Source organism: Bison bison, unplaced genomic scaffold (genome assembly GCF_000754665.1).
Source record: "Bison bison bison isolate TAMUID 2011002044 unplaced genomic scaffold, Bison_UMD1.0 scf7180017864371, whole genome shotgun sequence".
Classification (NCBI taxonomy): Eukaryota; Metazoa; Chordata; class Mammalia; order Artiodactyla; family Bovidae; genus Bison; species Bison bison.
This window is the reverse complement of record NW_011494943.1, coordinates 14,979,063-14,995,842: the sequence shown is the minus strand read 5'-3', so window position 1 is coordinate 14,995,842 and position 16,780 is coordinate 14,979,063. Positions and strand designations below refer to the sequence as shown.

General features: G+C 43.5%; 1 protein-coding gene across 3 annotated transcripts in view; it reads left to right on the top strand.

Moving 5' to 3' along the window:
* The window catches only part of LOC105000501 (intercellular adhesion molecule 5-like), a 21,519-nt gene extending 8,200 nt beyond the window's left edge, over nt 1-13,319 (top strand). Inside the window, exons 2-9 of one of the 3 annotated variants that reach the window (XM_010856429.1) lie at nt 2,710-2,855; nt 7,793-7,868; nt 8,171-8,437; nt 9,338-9,658; nt 9,897-10,175; nt 10,713-10,982; nt 11,624-11,866; nt 12,055-13,319. In XM_010856429.1, the coding sequence (XP_010854731.1) occupies nt 7,814-7,868; nt 8,171-8,437; nt 9,338-9,658; nt 9,897-10,175; nt 10,713-10,982; nt 11,624-11,866; nt 12,055-12,263 (1,644 nt within the window). In that variant the 5' untranslated portion in view covers nt 2,710-2,855; nt 7,793-7,813 and the 3' untranslated portion in view covers nt 12,264-13,319. Of the gene's footprint in view, nt 1-2,709; nt 2,856-4,980; nt 5,098-7,792; nt 7,869-8,170; nt 8,438-9,337; nt 9,659-9,896; nt 10,176-10,712; nt 10,983-11,623; nt 11,867-12,054 lie in introns of those variants that run through there. The other 2 variants (XM_010856431.1, XM_010856430.1) reach the window with 2 other exon arrangements.
* The last annotated feature ends 3,461 nt before the right edge of the window (nt 13,320-16,780 follow it).

Sequence of the window (16,780 nt, the reverse complement as noted above, 5' to 3'; positions counted from 1 at the left end):
AACTTTGACTCAAATCTTTCTTGAGCTTTACAGTCTCACTCCCGTGGACGTATTGTATTGACTTGTGACCCTCCACCTGAATTCCTGGATTTTTCTTTGTTTACTCCCTACTCAGATCTTATCCTTACCTTGACTCTGATGGGTCGCCAGGGTTGATTCACTTCATACTAACTCCTGATGTTTAAGCCTTAATCATAAGCTCTTCTGATTCTGGTTAAGGCTATATTGATCCTAACTAGCTATTTAGCCTCTATTAACAAGTTGCCCTGAGTCAGGTATTGCCAGTCCCAGGAATAAAAAGCAGGTAAGAGAGAAAGAGGGGGTCTCCCAGGTAGCTCAGTGCTAAAGAATCTGCCAGCAATGCAGGAGACACGGTTTCAATTCCTGGATTGGGAAGATCCCCAAGGAAATGGCAACCTACTCCAGTATTCTTACCTGAAGAATCCCATGGACAGAGAAGCCTGGTGGGCCACAGTCCACTGGGTAACAAAAGAGTCGGACATGACTTAGCAACTAGTCAACAACAAGAGGGAGAGAGAGAGAGTCTTGAGGGATCAGGGAGGCAGCAGATTTGGAGAACATAGAAATCAAGTAAAAAAGTAGTCAAATGAGAGACACAGGTACAGGAAAGGATAGCTCTCTAGCTGGGGTTTCTTCTGCTTTTGTCAGGTTCAGACCTGCTGCTTCTATAACCCAGTCACGTGACCATGAACCACCTGAACCAAAGCAATTCTACATCTGAAGGCATGACTTCTCCACTTCCCTAGGGAAAGCACCATTCATAAAAAGGAAGGGTGGGCTGGAGTCAGCTCACTTGCCAAAATTCAATTCACTAAGTGATCATTTTATAAAATTATCAGAACTTTAAGAACAGCTATATTTACATGACACAGCTATTTTTATTACATGGGATTATATAAACAACCTTAAACATGTTGAAGCTTAAAATTTTAATTGAAGAAATTAAAGTTAAGGATGATATGCTGCTGAGGAACTGGAAAAAGCATAGTAAAAATATGAGCATATGACAATATAGAAAATGACATTCAAAAGTACCTGAAAAAAGTAAGCTGAAAAAAATTCTGCCAACTATAAGTGCTGAAACTTTTATTTCTCACAAGCAGTGATTAGGAAGTTGACTTGGTACCACTTTGCAGAAACAGTTAACATAAATGAGCAAAACTATTCAAAGCCACAAAAGAGAAATGAGGGTGGCTTGAAGAGGTTACTGTGCTAGAGCTTATGAACTAGCCTTACATTTGATATGCATTAACCAGGAAAATAAATTTGTAAAGGACCAAAAACAAAAAACAGTGAACATGCTAAAAATTAGGTAAAGCAACAGAAGCATCACATCAGAAATACATTTTGCTAGAAATAACATACTAAAGTAATGTGTTAAAAAACTGAAACATTCTCACATGAAACTGAAATTTGTTTACTAATACTGAAAAAAAATAAGAGTTTTAATGTAGAATATTAAGTATTTCTATGTGCTAAGTCGCTTCAGTTGTGTCCAACTCTTTGCAATCCTATAGACTATAACCAGCCAGGGTCTTCTATCCATGGGATTCTCCAGGCAAGAATACTGGAGTGGGTTGCCATGCCCTCTTCCAGGTGATCTTCCTGACCCAGGGATCAAACCCGAGTCTCTTATGTCTCCTGCATTGGCAGGTGGGTTCTTTACCACTAGCACCACCTGGGAAGCCCCAAATGTTTCTATAATGACTTTTTAAGACGTTTTGTTGAATTATGATTGACAATCAACTTCACATATTTAAATTGCAGCTTGATAAATTTTGATATATACTCTATTTTCATAAACTCTTTAAAAATACTTATTTTTTTAAAAATTTACTTATTTATTTAGTTGCACCGGGTGTTAATTGCGGCACAGGGGATCTTCGGTCTTTGTTGCCTCATGCAAACTCTTTAGTTGTGGCATGTAAACTCTTCTTTGCAGCACGCGGGATCTAATCCCCAACCAGGGATTGAACCCAGGGCCCCTGCATCAGGAATGCAGAGTCTTAGCCACTGGACTACCAAGAAAGTCCCTATTTTCATAAACTCTTTAAGTTACTCTATAACTTCAGACAAACGAAATATTTCTTAAAATATTCCCATGAAAACAAAATAGAAACCTATCAATTAAAACTTCTCAGAAATCTCCAAATGCTTTAAAAACTGCTGCTGCTAAGTCACTTCAGTCGTGTCCGACTCTGTGCGACCCCATAGACGGCAGCCCACCAGGCTCCGCCGTCCCTGGGATTCTCCAGGCAAGAACAGTGGAGTGGGTTGCCATTTCCTTCTCCAATGCATGAAAGTGAAAAGTGAAAGTGAAGTCGCTCAGTAGTGTCCGACCCTCAGCGACCCCATGGACTGCAGCCTTCCAGGCTCCTCCATCCATGGGATTTTCCAGGCAAGAGTACTGGAGTGGGGTGCCATTGCCTTCTCCAAAAACTAGCCCATACAATAGTAATTGTTGGGAACTTTATGAAGAGGCAAAAGAAATACTTCTTTGAAAAACAGTGTTAGGGGTCATCCCCGTTTTGGCCTTTTGAGTCATCTGGGGTTAGGATAAGTTGAAAGTATGTGTCTGACAAGCACAAATCTTCCACTCTCTCCTACTTTTAAAGGACACCAAGGGTGGGGATGATGCACCAAGCTTGTTGCCTAAAAGAGGGTGGTGGTGATATCTTTTCTTGACAGATCCAGATTCTCATCCTCGCCCCTACCTTTGGCAACAATGGATGAGGAAGCAGAGGGAAAACGGAAAGCAGTCAAAGAGGCTGGCATCATAAAACTGGAAGTCTTCTTAAGGAGTTACGTCACACCTCCCCACAAAGAAAATTAAGGTATGAAATCACCACTCTTCACAGACTCCTAGCTCACTCAATTACTAAATATTTAGTGCATGCTATGTGCAATCACTGTTCTGAGTGCTAAGGTGACAGCAATAAATAAGATAGATGAAAATCATGCCCTCGTGTTTTGACACAAGATTCTAGAGAGAGGAATTCCTTGGTGGTACAGTGGATAAGAATTCACTTGCCAATGCAGGGGACACGGGTTTGATCCTTGCTCGGGTAAGATCCCACAAAGATTCCACATGCCATGGAGCAACGAAGCCAGTGCGCCACAACTACTGAGCCTTCTCTCTAGAGCCCTCAAGTCACAACTACTGAGCCCATGCACCACAACTAATGAAGCCGGTGTGCCTGAGAGCCCATGCTCTGAGATGAGAAGCCCGCGCGCAAGGAAGAGTAGCCCCCGCTCATTGCAACTGGAGAAAGCCCTGGTGCAGCAATAAAGACAGAGCACAAACAAATAAAAAATAAATTATAAAAAAATATTCTAGAGAGAAAATAATAAACAGGTAAACAAACAGATATATATGGTGGTGTACTAGTGAATGTCTACCAACCATTTCTCAGAAAAATACAATCAAACCCTAATTTGTAACCTCTAACAATTTCAGTGATATATATGTATCATACATATATGTATATATAATATACATATACTTCCATTATAATAAATAATGGAAAAGAATATGAAAAAGAATATACATAGTTTATTCTATATACATGAATATGAATATATCCAGAAACTAACACATTGTAACTCAACTATACTTCAATTAAAGAGTTTTTGGTTTTCAGGTAACCAGCCAACATCACTAAATGCAGACTTGGGAAGAGAACAGCTCACCCATTTAAGTTGGTCGCTGGATATTTAGCTCAAAGTCAGGTAGTGGTAAGTGCTATAAAGAAAAATAAAGCTCGGCAGTTTGAGTAATCAGGAAAAGCCTTTCTGAGATTGGAAAAGGAAAAAACTAATGACCATTTATTGCACACCTATGTTTAGTGTCAAAAACAATGGTAGGCACTTTCATATAAACAAACTAAACGCCACTCCTGTTGGCAGAGGAGGACACTGTAAGTTACCTACATTTCCCGTAGTCCTAAAGCTAGTAAGATATTCATGGACAAAATTGTTTAGCCTCAAAGCTTTTCTTCTATCCAACATTCTCCCTGACACTGTGAGTAGGGAAAGAGAGGAGGTAGTGGTACTAGGTAGTACTAGGGTACTAGAGAAGTAAGCGCTCCAAAAAAACCTTCCAAATCTTCAAATTTCACTCCATCAAGAAACTCAGCCCACGGCTTAGGATCAGACCAGTGGTTACAGGAGAGCCAGAGCCGCAAAAGGATGCCGAAGCAAATGGCCTAATTTCGGCTCAGGGAAAGGGTTTTGAGACACGACCCTCCGGAGACGTTCCACGTGGAAGTTGACAAAAGGGTGTCAGGGTGGAAAGAGGCAACAAAGTAAGATTTATAAGCTCACCCCAGTTTTTTTTGCTTATTGATAGGACCTGACTGGGGCAGGTGGGGAGCAAGGGCGCATGCATATTGGGTAGGAAGTGAAGCCTGAACCAATATTTCTCTCAAGCGTGTTACTTCTATGTGGGGAGTGGGCTACAGAAACGGGAGCAGGCACTGGCAGGGCATCCCTTTCCCAGTCCACCCAGGAAGAGCCGGGAAGAGTCCCAGTTGGGCTTCGTGCGAGTCACTAACTTAGACACAACGCCAAGCCCGCGCTGAGGACCAAGGCAGGAACAAAGCTGCGCGCGCAGCCCACTCCCGCGCGGGAGTCCACCTGTTCAGGCCGCACCACCCCTCGAATAGGCAGGGCTGCCTACAATCCCTTGTTTTCCTTATAGGGCCATTACTTGCTACAGCGACCGTTTACCTTTTGTTTTCACGTTGTTTTATGCAGTAAGCATTACCTTGAGTCAAATATGTGCTCTCTGCCAAGCAGGATACAGGCAACCCTACTTTCATCTTCTCCGTAACCCCCTTCGGTCGTCTTAGCTTCCTGCCTCAGCCAACCCTCGCTAAGCTTTTGCGCAAACGTCATGGGTTTCTAGGCAGAATAGGCAAATCCTCCGGCTAGGAGCTTCGTCTTGCGCCCTCGCCCGGCAGTGCCTACCAAACGGTCTGAGCGCGTGGCCGGCTCTTGAAGGCGTAGCGGGCGAAGCCGCGGAGCTGATAGAGGAGCGGCTGGAGCAGCGAGGAGCGGCCCTCAGTGAGATTTTAGGTCTTGTTTTCTTCTTTTAGATTCCTGCCGGGGTCTCCTCCCGGCTTTCCTGTCAAATTTTTGGGGGTCTGACCTCGGCTTTCCTGTCAAATTTGTGGGGGTCTGACCTCTTGGCGGGCTTTGCCTCCTCACACTTGGGAATCGTTGAGGAGCGTTCACTGAGTATATTTCCCACATAGTTAAATTTTTTAAATACTATATGCTTTTAAAGGCCTTCAGGGCCTGTGGGGCAGTGCACACGCTTCTCAGGAAACTCCATCTGAGGCAGAACTGACCTTTATACTCTCTTATACGAACGATGGGCACAGCCCCTCACTCACATATTTGTCAATATATATTTAGTTCATTCGTTCATTTTATAGTCGTTGAACGTCTGTAACCGTTCTGGGTGGTTGGGATCCATCAGTGAAAAAGGCCTTGCCCTCAGAGGGCCCTTACAGTCCAGGCCGGAAGTAGACCGGACTCCCAGGCCTAACGGATCAGGAGGGTGTTAGAAGGTGGTGCCGCTGAGGGAGAAGATAGCAGCCGAAGCGTCCGAGGGTGTGCTGGGATACGGCCTTGGAAGCTCGGGCTTGTGGGTCTTGTTGCAAAGATACATTGAGCTGGGTGAAGCTGTGTTCAGGGAGGAAGAAGTGAATTCCAGGCAGAGGCAAGAGAGAGTGATCAAAGAGTAGGATGTGACTCAATCTGTATAAGAAACTGCAAATACCCTTGGAATGTAAATGGATAGTGAGCATCCCAAACTTGGGCAGGAAGTCCAGTTCAGCTACACAGCCAAAGCCATCCAGCATCCCTGAAACCCTGCACTGGAAGGGCGGAGTTCTAACCACTGGACCAGGGAAGTCCCGCCCACCATTCTCCTCGCAGCCTTTTAGTGGCTGGAGTACCTGCCTGTGTACTCCCTCCCAATAGCGCTCAGCAGAGTATATTGTTATTTGTATTTACATTTGTCTTTCCCACTAACTCCCAGGAATTCTTATGTAATAGGATAAATCTTGGTAACTTCAACATCTTACTACAAGCCTGGCTCAATAATTGTTTGCAGAAAGAATGTATGAATATAAATATAAGTAGCCCCAATTGGGGATTTTGTACTTTTTTCACAGAGCTGTTATTACTCAAAACTCTTGTTTTGAGATTTCCTTCACAGTCTGATGTTACTTTATTATCTCTTCCATGATAGGACATCTTCCTTTGAAAGAGACGTTAAGTCACTCAAAGTTAAGTTTGGGGAATAAGATGAGTGAATAATATCACTTTTGCACAAAGAATAATAGAATAGCTTAATAAAGAGACTGGTGTTTCTTATGTAGCTTAAAATCTAGTTCTAGATCACTTTCCAAAAAATTTTTAAATAATGGTGTCGTTACTGGATTAAATTTATAGCCTGCAGAAGTGATTGTTTTGGATGTTAGTGTTTACTTGGGAGGGTAAATTTTGATAAGCCTATTGTTTTATGTGTGAATAAAAGAGACCGAAAAAACCCTCTTTCAGACCAGCATACAGGTAATGGTAGTCTTGTACAAAACCTAATGTATGAAAAAATGCAGAATTATAGGGCTGTCATTTGTTTATGGAATACGCATGATGTGCTAGAAACTGTGCTAGGTGCTGCAGAAGCAAGGTAATAAAATTATCTTTTGTTCTTAAGGAATTCCAGTCCCATGGATGGAGGAGCCTGGTGGGCTGCAGTCCATGGGGTGGCTGGGAGTCGGACACGACTGAGCGACTTCACTTTCACTTTTCACTTTCACACAATGGAGAAGGCAGTGGCAACCCACTCCAGTGTTCTTGCCTGGAGAATCCCAGGGACGGGAGAGCCTGGTGGGCTGCCGTCTATGGGGTCGCACAGAGTCGGACACGACTGAAGTGACTTAGCAGCAGCAGCAGTACAGTTATGATTACATCATTAAAATAACCCACTGAGGTGAACTATATTTTAAGGTAGATAGCTTCAGAAATCATTTTTGGAATCAAGTGTACAGATAATGTGTAAAGGGATTATGAAGTAAAATAGCATTAGTCAAGAAATTCCTTTCTTAAAAGAAATTAGCTTGAATTGGATTTTGAAAGAAACTCTTGGTATAGATTGACAGAGAAAAGAAGTGGACGTTTAAGACTTGATTCAGCCAAAGTGTAATCCAAGTGTTGCTTGGTGAGCCTGGAGGCAGATCAGAAAGATGGATTATTTTGAGGGATATTTCATGAAGCCTGATGAAACATTTCTCCCATAAGAGAACAAGAGTCTAGTGAACATGTTTTCTTGATTCTGGGTCACTTTCCACTGGACAGGGCCAGATAAACACTGCCAAATTTCATCTCTCTAAACCTCATTTTTCATATTTCCATGCTGACAGCCATTTTCTATTGACTCAAATAGAACCAAACATGTAAACAGATAAGTGCAGCACAAACTGATACAGGAGTCTCACTTAACCTAATACCCCTTCATTATTTCCCATATTTTCCTGTTGTCTTTTTGCTGTGTACATAAACCAAACTGAAATGGATAGATGAAAGAATTTCTTTTAATACAGCCACAGCACTGATACTCTTGCTGCAGTTTCTCCAGACCCTGTAGGTTGTCAGGAAAGGAGGTAACTTTTAACAGTATCAAAGAAAGAATTTCCTACTTCCTTTTCCTCTTTATTTGGTCACTTTCTCCAGCATTGCTGCTTTCCTTCTTCCTCTCCAGCTTTTGGCCCTTCTCATCAGGATGGAAATGCTACTGTTTGGTGTCTGGGCCTTGCTGGCCTTGATCCCTGACCCAGGTGAGTCTCTTTGGGAAGGTTTCTTTAGCTTCTATGGGCATGATTTTTAGCAACACCATAGTTTCCATAGGGACACTAATGGAGAAATCAATCCCTAGAAGATGACAAGGCGGGGAATGGTGGTAGAGTCAGGATTCTAACTTGTCCTTTTAGGGCCCTTTTCTTGTCCTGTCCCCTGTTCCTGTTTATTCAGAGTGGGTTTCCTATTCTCTAACCTGTACATAGGTAGACCAGGCTCTGTATTCCCTTTAAGTCTTGTGGTCCTCACCAGAGACTTTGGCATGTCTGGTTGACCTTTTCAGGAGCCCCAGAAGAGCGATTTGAGGTTTCTGTTTGGCCAGATCAGGCCCTTGTAAAGTATGGACAGTCCCTTATGGTCAACTGCAGCACTACCTGTCCAGACCCAGGACCCGGTGGAATTGAAACCTTATTAAAGAAAACCCAGGTGGGCAAAGGGCCTCAGTGGAAGGAGTTTCTGCTGGAAGATGTCACACAGAATTCCATCCTGCAATGCTTCTTCTCTTGTGCAGGGATCCAAAAGGACATAAACCTTGGCATCACTGTGTACCGTGAGTGGAGCCGAGGGCTGGGGAGGAAGGGAAGCGAGGGGGAACGTGACTACTATGCCTTACATAGGGAATAGTTAGAGAATTTCTTTTAGGGGAGAGAATTGGGGCCCTTACTAAAGATTTTTGTCATACAGTAGGGATTCTGTAGCCAATTATTTCTGTTTCCCTTTGGTGTAGGCTTTTAAATTAGGAGCAGACCACAGAGTGCATCCTGGCATCTGGGCTTGAGAATATGTTCAGATACAAGAGGCATATGCTAATGATGCTGATCTGTAAATTACAAAAAAAAAAAAGGTGTAAAATTAGTGTTGAATTGTCACAAATTCTTAGAATAAATAGGGATTAGAGAAAACAGGGTCTTTATAGGCTGTGGTAGTTGGAGAAGTCTCCACAGAAAAGGAGGCTCTTAAACTTCACCCCTGTGTATGGTTAGGATTTGAAGTGATGGGAATGGGTAAGAAGAATCTTTCAGGTGAGCAAATAGCATCGGCAAAGATGTAGCCATGAGTGTGGCCTCTGGGGTTGGAGCTTGGTTAGCTATGGTAGAGTTTTCATGTGATGCCCAGGAGCTTCTCAGATGCTGCTCACACCTCGGAAGCACTTCGGGTAAAAGAGAGAAGCTCTCCAGAATGGCAGCAAAGGGGCCCCTCCAAAGCAAAGGGGCTCTCCAAAATGGCAAAGCAAGGGGCCTCTCAGCAGTCACATGTCTTGGCTCTGACTTTAGCCCCCTTCGATGGGAAGAAGCCTGACTCATCCCATCCAGGGCAGAGAGCTGATGCTGTTCGTCAGATGGTCTAAGAGTAGCAGTCCTACCTTCTATTACAGGCTTCCTGTCCTCTTACCTTCTCTCTGGAGAGGTAAGTATCCTTCTCTCATCAAACCTATCTCTTGGTCTTAAAGAGCCACCAGAGCAGGTGATTGTGGAGCTGCAGCCTGCGTGGGTGGCCGTGGATGAAGCTTTCACGGTGACATGTCATGTGCCCAGTGTCACACCCCTGGAGAACCTCACCCTCACCCTTCTCCAGGATGACCAAGAACTACAGCGGAAGAATTTTAGGAGCTTAGCTATGGCTTCCCAGAGAGCTGAGGTCACCATCAGTGTCAAAGCCCAACGGGAGGATGACAGGTGCAATTTCTCCTGCCGTGCAGAACTGGACCTGAATTCACATGGTGGGGGGCTCTTTCACAGCAACTCAGCCCTCCAGGTACTCCGAATCTTTGGTGAGTCAGAGCCCAGGTGTGGAGGGAATCCTGGGGCTCATTTTCCTCATCTTACCTTGGCCTTTAGGACTCATTTCCCATATGGTTTAGGATATGGGTGGAAGAGTAATTGAGCTTCTTGAGTTTTAAACTCACTGTGGGGAACAGAGAGCTTTTAGCCGCACTCCCTACATTGTGGGGTCCTATACAATTTATCATGGCCTTTCTCCTTTCTTCCCTTCTCTTCATTTCTTCGCAGAATTTTCTCAGAGCCCCCAAATCCGGGTCTCTTCACTTCTGGAGGTTGGGATGGCAGAAACGGTGAGCTGCGAGGTGGCTAGGGTGTTCCCAGCCGAAGAGGTAATGATCCACATGTTCCTGGGAGACCAGGAGCTTAGCCCCTTTCTCTTCTGGGAGGGAGACACAATATGGGCCAATGCCACCGTTCGGGCCATGGAGATTGGTGATCAGGAGCTGTCTTGCCTTACATCTCTGGGTCCAGTGGAACAGAAAACAAGCCAGCCAGTGTATGTCTATAGTAAGTGACCTGCCTCTTCCCTTCCCTTGAAGGTTCTCTGCCATTGAAAACTTCCAGAGTAAAGACTTGGTTATTCAGCTGCAGGTGTCCCCATGAACCTTTGCTTGGTATACTCCAAAGTGAACTCTGGTCTTCATCTTTCTCAGATAAGTGCAGGGATGCATTGAGGCAGCACTTCTATCCAGCCTTCACCCTGTTTCTTTAGACCATCCTACTGACAGAGTGATTGTGGACGCTTGAACTTATTCCTAGGTACAGTGATTTGAGGTGAGAAAGAAGTCCGTAAGATGAAAAGACATCTTGTTCTCCTTGCCACAGAGGCACAGCCAAATAGGCTCATGTGGCATTTGTTACAGAGAAGTTCTCAAATTTCCAAAACCATCTCATTGCTCCTGCCAGTCAGCATAGAAGCAGTAATGGTATCCAAAGCCTTTCCCTTCTTGTCTGCCTACCCAAGGGGTACCACCAGCAGCTGAGTACAGAAGTCGCTGCCAGTTTTGAGAAATATGTTTGATTCTCTTTTTCCTTTCCTTACAGGCTTCCCTCCACCAATCCTAGAGATAGAAGAAATGTACCCATTGGCAGGAACAGAAATTAACGTGACCTGCTCGGGGCATATTTTAACATCCCTGAGCCCTACTCTGCGGCTTCAGGGAGCCCCAGATCTTCCTGCGCCTGGGGAGCCTGCCTGGCTTTCACTTAATGCCAGTGAGGAAGATGATGGCCGGAATTTATCCTGTGAGGCCTCTTTGGAGGTTCAGGGTCAGCAGTTGAGCAAAACCACTGTGATCCAACTCCATGTCTTGTGTGAGTAGAAGCCTGATCTTTCTTGTCAAAACATGGATTGTTAGTCTCACATTTCCAGAGATCTTAGCCAATAGCTGCATTGTTAGAGTTGCCACATTTTTCTCATTAAAAAAGAAAATCAAAGGAAAAAATAAAACGTAAAGCACTGCAAGCTTACCTTACTCATGGGAAAATGAGTAGGGAGAAACCTGGGGGAAACTGGAACAAAAGAGAAAGTGATCCGGCTGAGGGCCAAAGGCTGAGAACATAGGGAGTAAAAACAGCTGAAGCCTATGCTGAGGAGGGTGATTTCTTCATGAAAACTTGTATTTTGAAAAGTAGAAAAATCCTTGTCTCTAGGTTCACCTCTACCCATGATATCCCTCACAGAGAAGCAAAGATGAGGAGCAGGGACCCCAGGACCACCACTGAACAAGCTCATTTAGTATTAACCCATTAAAATGCCCTGTTGCATCTCAGATTCATCCAAGGAGGAAAAAGTAGTTCAAAGCAGGGAACTGACGGTCCTCCCCTTGGGAAAGGAAGCTGTTGGGTGGAGGGGACACATCATTTGGGTTAGGGGAGGGAGAGGGAGCTAATGCATGGCGGTCATGAGGAAACGTGGCACACTGAACTGACTCCTCTGGGGACTCTCTTTCCAGACAAGCCACGATTTGAGGAATCTGGTTGCCCTGGCAACCAGACCTGGCTGGAAGGGATGGAGCAGATGCTTGCCTGTGTCCCAAAGGGAAACCCGACACCGGTCTTGATATGTACCTGGAATGGAACAGTCTTTGACCTTGAAGTGCCACAGAAGGCGACCCAGAACCACTCTAGAACCTACTGCTGCACAGCCACCAACCAGCTGGGCTCTGTCAGCAAAGACGTTGCGGTCCTTGTTGAAGGTGACTGCGGCTCCCCTGCTGCCAGGCCCAGGGTGGAGATCCCTCAGGGGGTTGGGATTCTTAGGAGACAAGAAAGAGCTCAGTGGGCTGGGGAGGGTGAGGCCGACACTTAAGCCTGGTGGGCTGAGGCAGGGCGATTCTCCTGCCTGCTAACCCTCCCAGTTCTCTTGTCTTCTGTGCTTCCGCAGGACTGGATGAAGGAATCAGTTCTACCGTCTTGGTGATTATTATTGTCGCCCTTGGAGTGGGTGTGATCACCGTAGCACTGTATCTAAACTATCGGCCCTGCAAAGTGGAGAGGAGGAAATTGCCCTATAGGCAGAAGGAGAAGAACAAAGAAGAGGAAAGCCAATTTGCTGTTCAACAAGCAGAAAAGCACAATGAACATACTTGTTAATTAGAAAGTTACTTGGTTGAGGCAACCTCTACCACTGGGGTTTCCTAAGGGAGGAAAGAGGGGGTGGAAGAGAAAGGGAGACGTTATCTTCTGTTCTGTGGTCCCATAAAGCAATATTTCTGGTCCTCATCCTGAGGATCCAATCCAGCCACAAGCCCAGCTCCTGTAAGAATCCGGTCCCAGTGTTCAACTAGTGAGCGGGCCTTTTGCTCCTTGTGTGTTCATCAGTCCACTCTCAGATTCAGAAAAGAAGTGCCTTGTCATCCCCATTCCCACTGCCCTTTGCTCCCAAACATCAGATGGAAGAGATAGCCAGAAATATCTCTGAAATACAATGCATTTCTCATGCTTTCCTCATGACTAAATGGGAACCAATTTCTTAGTCTAGGGACCAGAGTTTGAAGGTAGTCAGTACCCAGCAAAGGGCTAGGAATCAAAAGCCAGTTCCCGCCTATATATTACACATTCTGGGCTCCCCTAATGGGGAATTCAGGAATACTGGCTCCAGAGCTGAGCTTAGTAACATCATTAAGGCTCAGTGGCTAGTTAGGCTTCAACTCCCTAACCATCTGCTGCGTTTCCTAGAAGAGTATACAGATCATAAGAAATTCCACATTGGGTCAGACAAGCAGCTTTCCTAGCCCAGTGTTCTGTCCTTGAAGTGGAAGATAGAGTTCTTCCTTGAAATTGGGCTCTAAACATCTCTGAATTACTCTTTAGAAATCCGTTACAGAGTAAATCATCTGAGTTCATATTAAACATATTTTTTTTTTTTACCTGTACAAGCTCTTAGGGTAGAATCCCAATGTTTATTCTACTTTTCCATATATAAGTATATATTTTTATATGTCTGCAAACTTTCCTTTAAGCTTCAGGAGGACTCCTCATATGACTGTTCACCGTATGATAGAGCTTGCTTTTCTGTTCATTGGAAAGATTATATTCAACCCTTAGAGAAGATATAAATATTTCTAAAACCAGTGTTTTCTCCCAAATCAGTTATATATGGGTCACTGAAGTGTTGGATATGATAAAAATAAAAGTGATTTTACATTATCTGAAAGTAGTTTTCTTCTGTGTGTGAAAGTTTTTATTAAGTCACATAGTTGCATTTTGAGTAAAATTTCTAAGAAAAGAATGTTCATAGCCAGCCCAGGGCAGGTGGTGCAGTAGTTCAGGAAGTAGCATTTTTGGCTTGCCTTCAAAACTAAAGTTCAGACTTCCAGATAGAGGGCAACAGCCCTCCCCAAATTGAAAACACCACCTAGAAAATACAGCAACAGGCATCAAAGTAAAAATAGTTTCATTCTTCCCAGACCTTCCCTGAGTCTGAGTTGTGGATTAGGTATAAAATAATCCTTTGGTTTTTATACCCACAAAGCAGTGGGGATATACTAGTGAACAAAGCCCTGTCCCTGCCACTGGAAGCTAGAGCTTGTCAACAGCAAAGCACAGTCCTGGGAATGGGGCTGCACAGACCCTTGGCGGAACACCCAACTCAGGGTCAAGGAAGGCTTCCGGGGGGAGCTGGGAAATACCTTGTTTGAATTTGTACAACAGCAACCCTCCAAATGACCTCCGCTTCCATTTTTCTAATTAGGCACTGCTCTCTCATCATGTGAGTAATAGCAATTATCCACTTTTCTGAATTGAGCGCTTGGGGAAGTAAGAAAACAGGTTCGAGAAAGGAGTACAGAGTTACATCATCCAGGAATCTTTACCCACTTCAGTGTCTTGGAATCAGCTGCATCAGGTCTGTAGCTGTCATGTGCGAACCCCACCTCATGAGCCCAGAGCTCCATGGAACAGTGAATCCTAAACAGGAGGGAGGAAGGGGTCTTTCGGGCTCTTTGGTCCACCTTAGAGAGCCTGGAGGCTTAGCCTGCTCCTGCCTTTGCTTCTCACTGCCACGTGGTGTCACTGTTGACAGCGTCCTTCCCAGCCCATACAGATCCAGATTCCCGGTGGGCTGCCACTGATCCTTCAGGGAGGATGATCTACTGTCCAGGTCCAGCTTAGGGGACACCTTGCGTGGGGTTCTTAGAGCAGGGTACTTTGGATGGCCTGTTCCTTAAGTCTCCTCAGATTTGGGTAGGCTCTTCCCCTTGCAGATTCGGAACTTCTATTTCCTTTCTCTGTCCAGAGGAGGTGGTCCCTCTTAGTCAATTCAATTCTTAAAGCACAAAGGATCTTCTTACATTTCTTTTCCGAAACAATTGAGCTGGTCTCTGCTCACCCTACTAAGGGCAGTGTCTCCAGGAGACCCCACACCCTGAAAGCTTTTGATCATACTCCTTTTCTGAAAATAGAGCAACCAGCTCACACTTAACTGCATTTATCCTGATTTTCTCCAGGTGAAGAGCTACCTTTAATACTCCAAAAGTTTACCCTGTTAGAAAAGTCAAGGTGACTTTCTTTTAGACCTGAGAAAACACAAATCTTCAGTGGGATAATAATAACATTTATGTAGTATACAACTATATTTGGAAAGAGATGACTTAGTGCTTATAAATACACTAGCACGGTGTCATATATGTGTATTTACAAGTATTAGCTTGTGCTATATAATGATGGTGATAATCATAATAAACTGAAAGCAAGAATCAGAAATCCATGACAGCCACTGTTTCTGTGTATGAGCAAAAGTCATACACATCATCAATACTTCCTTACTCTTTTTTCCACTGTGTTCTCTCTTCCTCTTTTTCTACTGTTTTCTTTCCTCTACTTTTTCCTTCTTTTTTTTTTAAGTTTATGTTCCCTAAGATTTAGAACTACTGGTAGGGTGACCAGTTGTCCTAGTTTGCATAGAGCTGAGAGGGTCCTGCAACATGGGTCTTTTGGTGCTAAAATTGGAAAAATCTCATACAAACTGGGGAGAATTGTTCATTCTAATACTGGTATCCCTCAAAATGTTTCTCAGCTTTGCCAGGGCATTCTGACTCAAAGAAGTCACAAAGCAGTATCATTTTTGCTTCTCCCAGAAGCCCAGGGCCTGTAAATCTGAGGAGGACTCATGAAGAAAGGGGAGAGTGTCCGTTCTCTCAAATGTGTATAAAAGGACAAAGCTCACTGTATGTATTTCAGCAATAATGATGGAAAGAATTCAGGATGGCCATTTCCGGTTAAACTTAAAAGATTAAATGAAGTCAGGAAAACATTATTCCAAAGGGTCTAGGATTACTGGAGCTCTATTGAATTCTTTCTTATGTACATCTCACTAATCATAGGGAAGTTGTTTTCATTAAAAAATATTTAAAAAATTTTTAAATTATGCATTAGGATGTAATATACAACATAGTGACTATATTTAATACTGTATTGCTTATTTGAAAGTTGCTAAGAGAATGGATCTTAAAAGTTTTCATCACAGGACTTCCCTGGTGGTCCAGTGGTTAAGAGTTCACCATCCAATGCAGGAAATTTGGGTTTGATCCCTGGTTGGGGAGCTAAGATCCCACATCCCTAGTGGTCAAAATACCAAAAGGAAGCAATATTTTTACAAATTTAATTAAGACTTTGAAAATGATCCATATTTTTAAAAAGTCAGTTCTCATCACAAGAAAAAAATTTGTGATCTGTATGCTGACAGATATTAGCTAGACTTACTGTGGTGATCACAATACATACAAATATGAGATCATTATATGAAACATACATATAGCTTATGTATTTAAAAATATATAAACTAATACATTATATGAAACTAATACAATGTTTTATATCAATTATACCTCAATGTGAAGATTTTAATTGAGGTAAAATATACATAACATTTACTACACACTCATATTGTTGTATAACCCGTCCCCAGAACTCGTTTTCATTTCGCAAAACAAATCCTGTTAAGCAGCTCCCTGTTTACCCTCCTCTCAGCCCCTGGTAACCAGCATTCTACTTTCTGTCTCTATGAATTTGACTACTCTAAGTACTTCATATGTAAGGGCTCATCTAATATTTGTCTTTTTGCTCCTGGCTTATTAGAACTTTTAAAATTGACTGGGTATGGACTTCCCTGATGGTCCAGCCTTCCAGTGTAGGGGGTACAAGTTTGATACCTGGTCAGGGAGCCAAGATCCCACATGTGGTCTACACATCAAAGCATGAAGCAGAATATTGTAACAAATTCAATAAAGACTTTAAAAATGATTTTTAAAAAGCCTTAAAAAAATAAATAGAAAATAAAATTAACTGGCTAGAATCAGAAACAGAAAGTGCCGAAACTGGCCCAGGTCTCTCATCTCCTTTTGTTCCTTTTTACCAAGCTCACATGTGGACATGTGCAATTCACCTTTGTGGTTCCAACTCAGCAATTCTCAACCTTCTCACATAGGGAGCATTTAAAAATTCTCTTGTCCAGGTTCCACTCCCAGATTCATTGAATTTAGAATCTCAGGGAGTGAAGGCTACTGCAAACATCCCAGGCATTTCTAATTTGCATTCAAGATTGCCATCCAGTGCCCAGCTGGAGAGCTGAAAGGCAGATGTGTGTGTGTGTGCTGTGTGCTTAGTTGCTT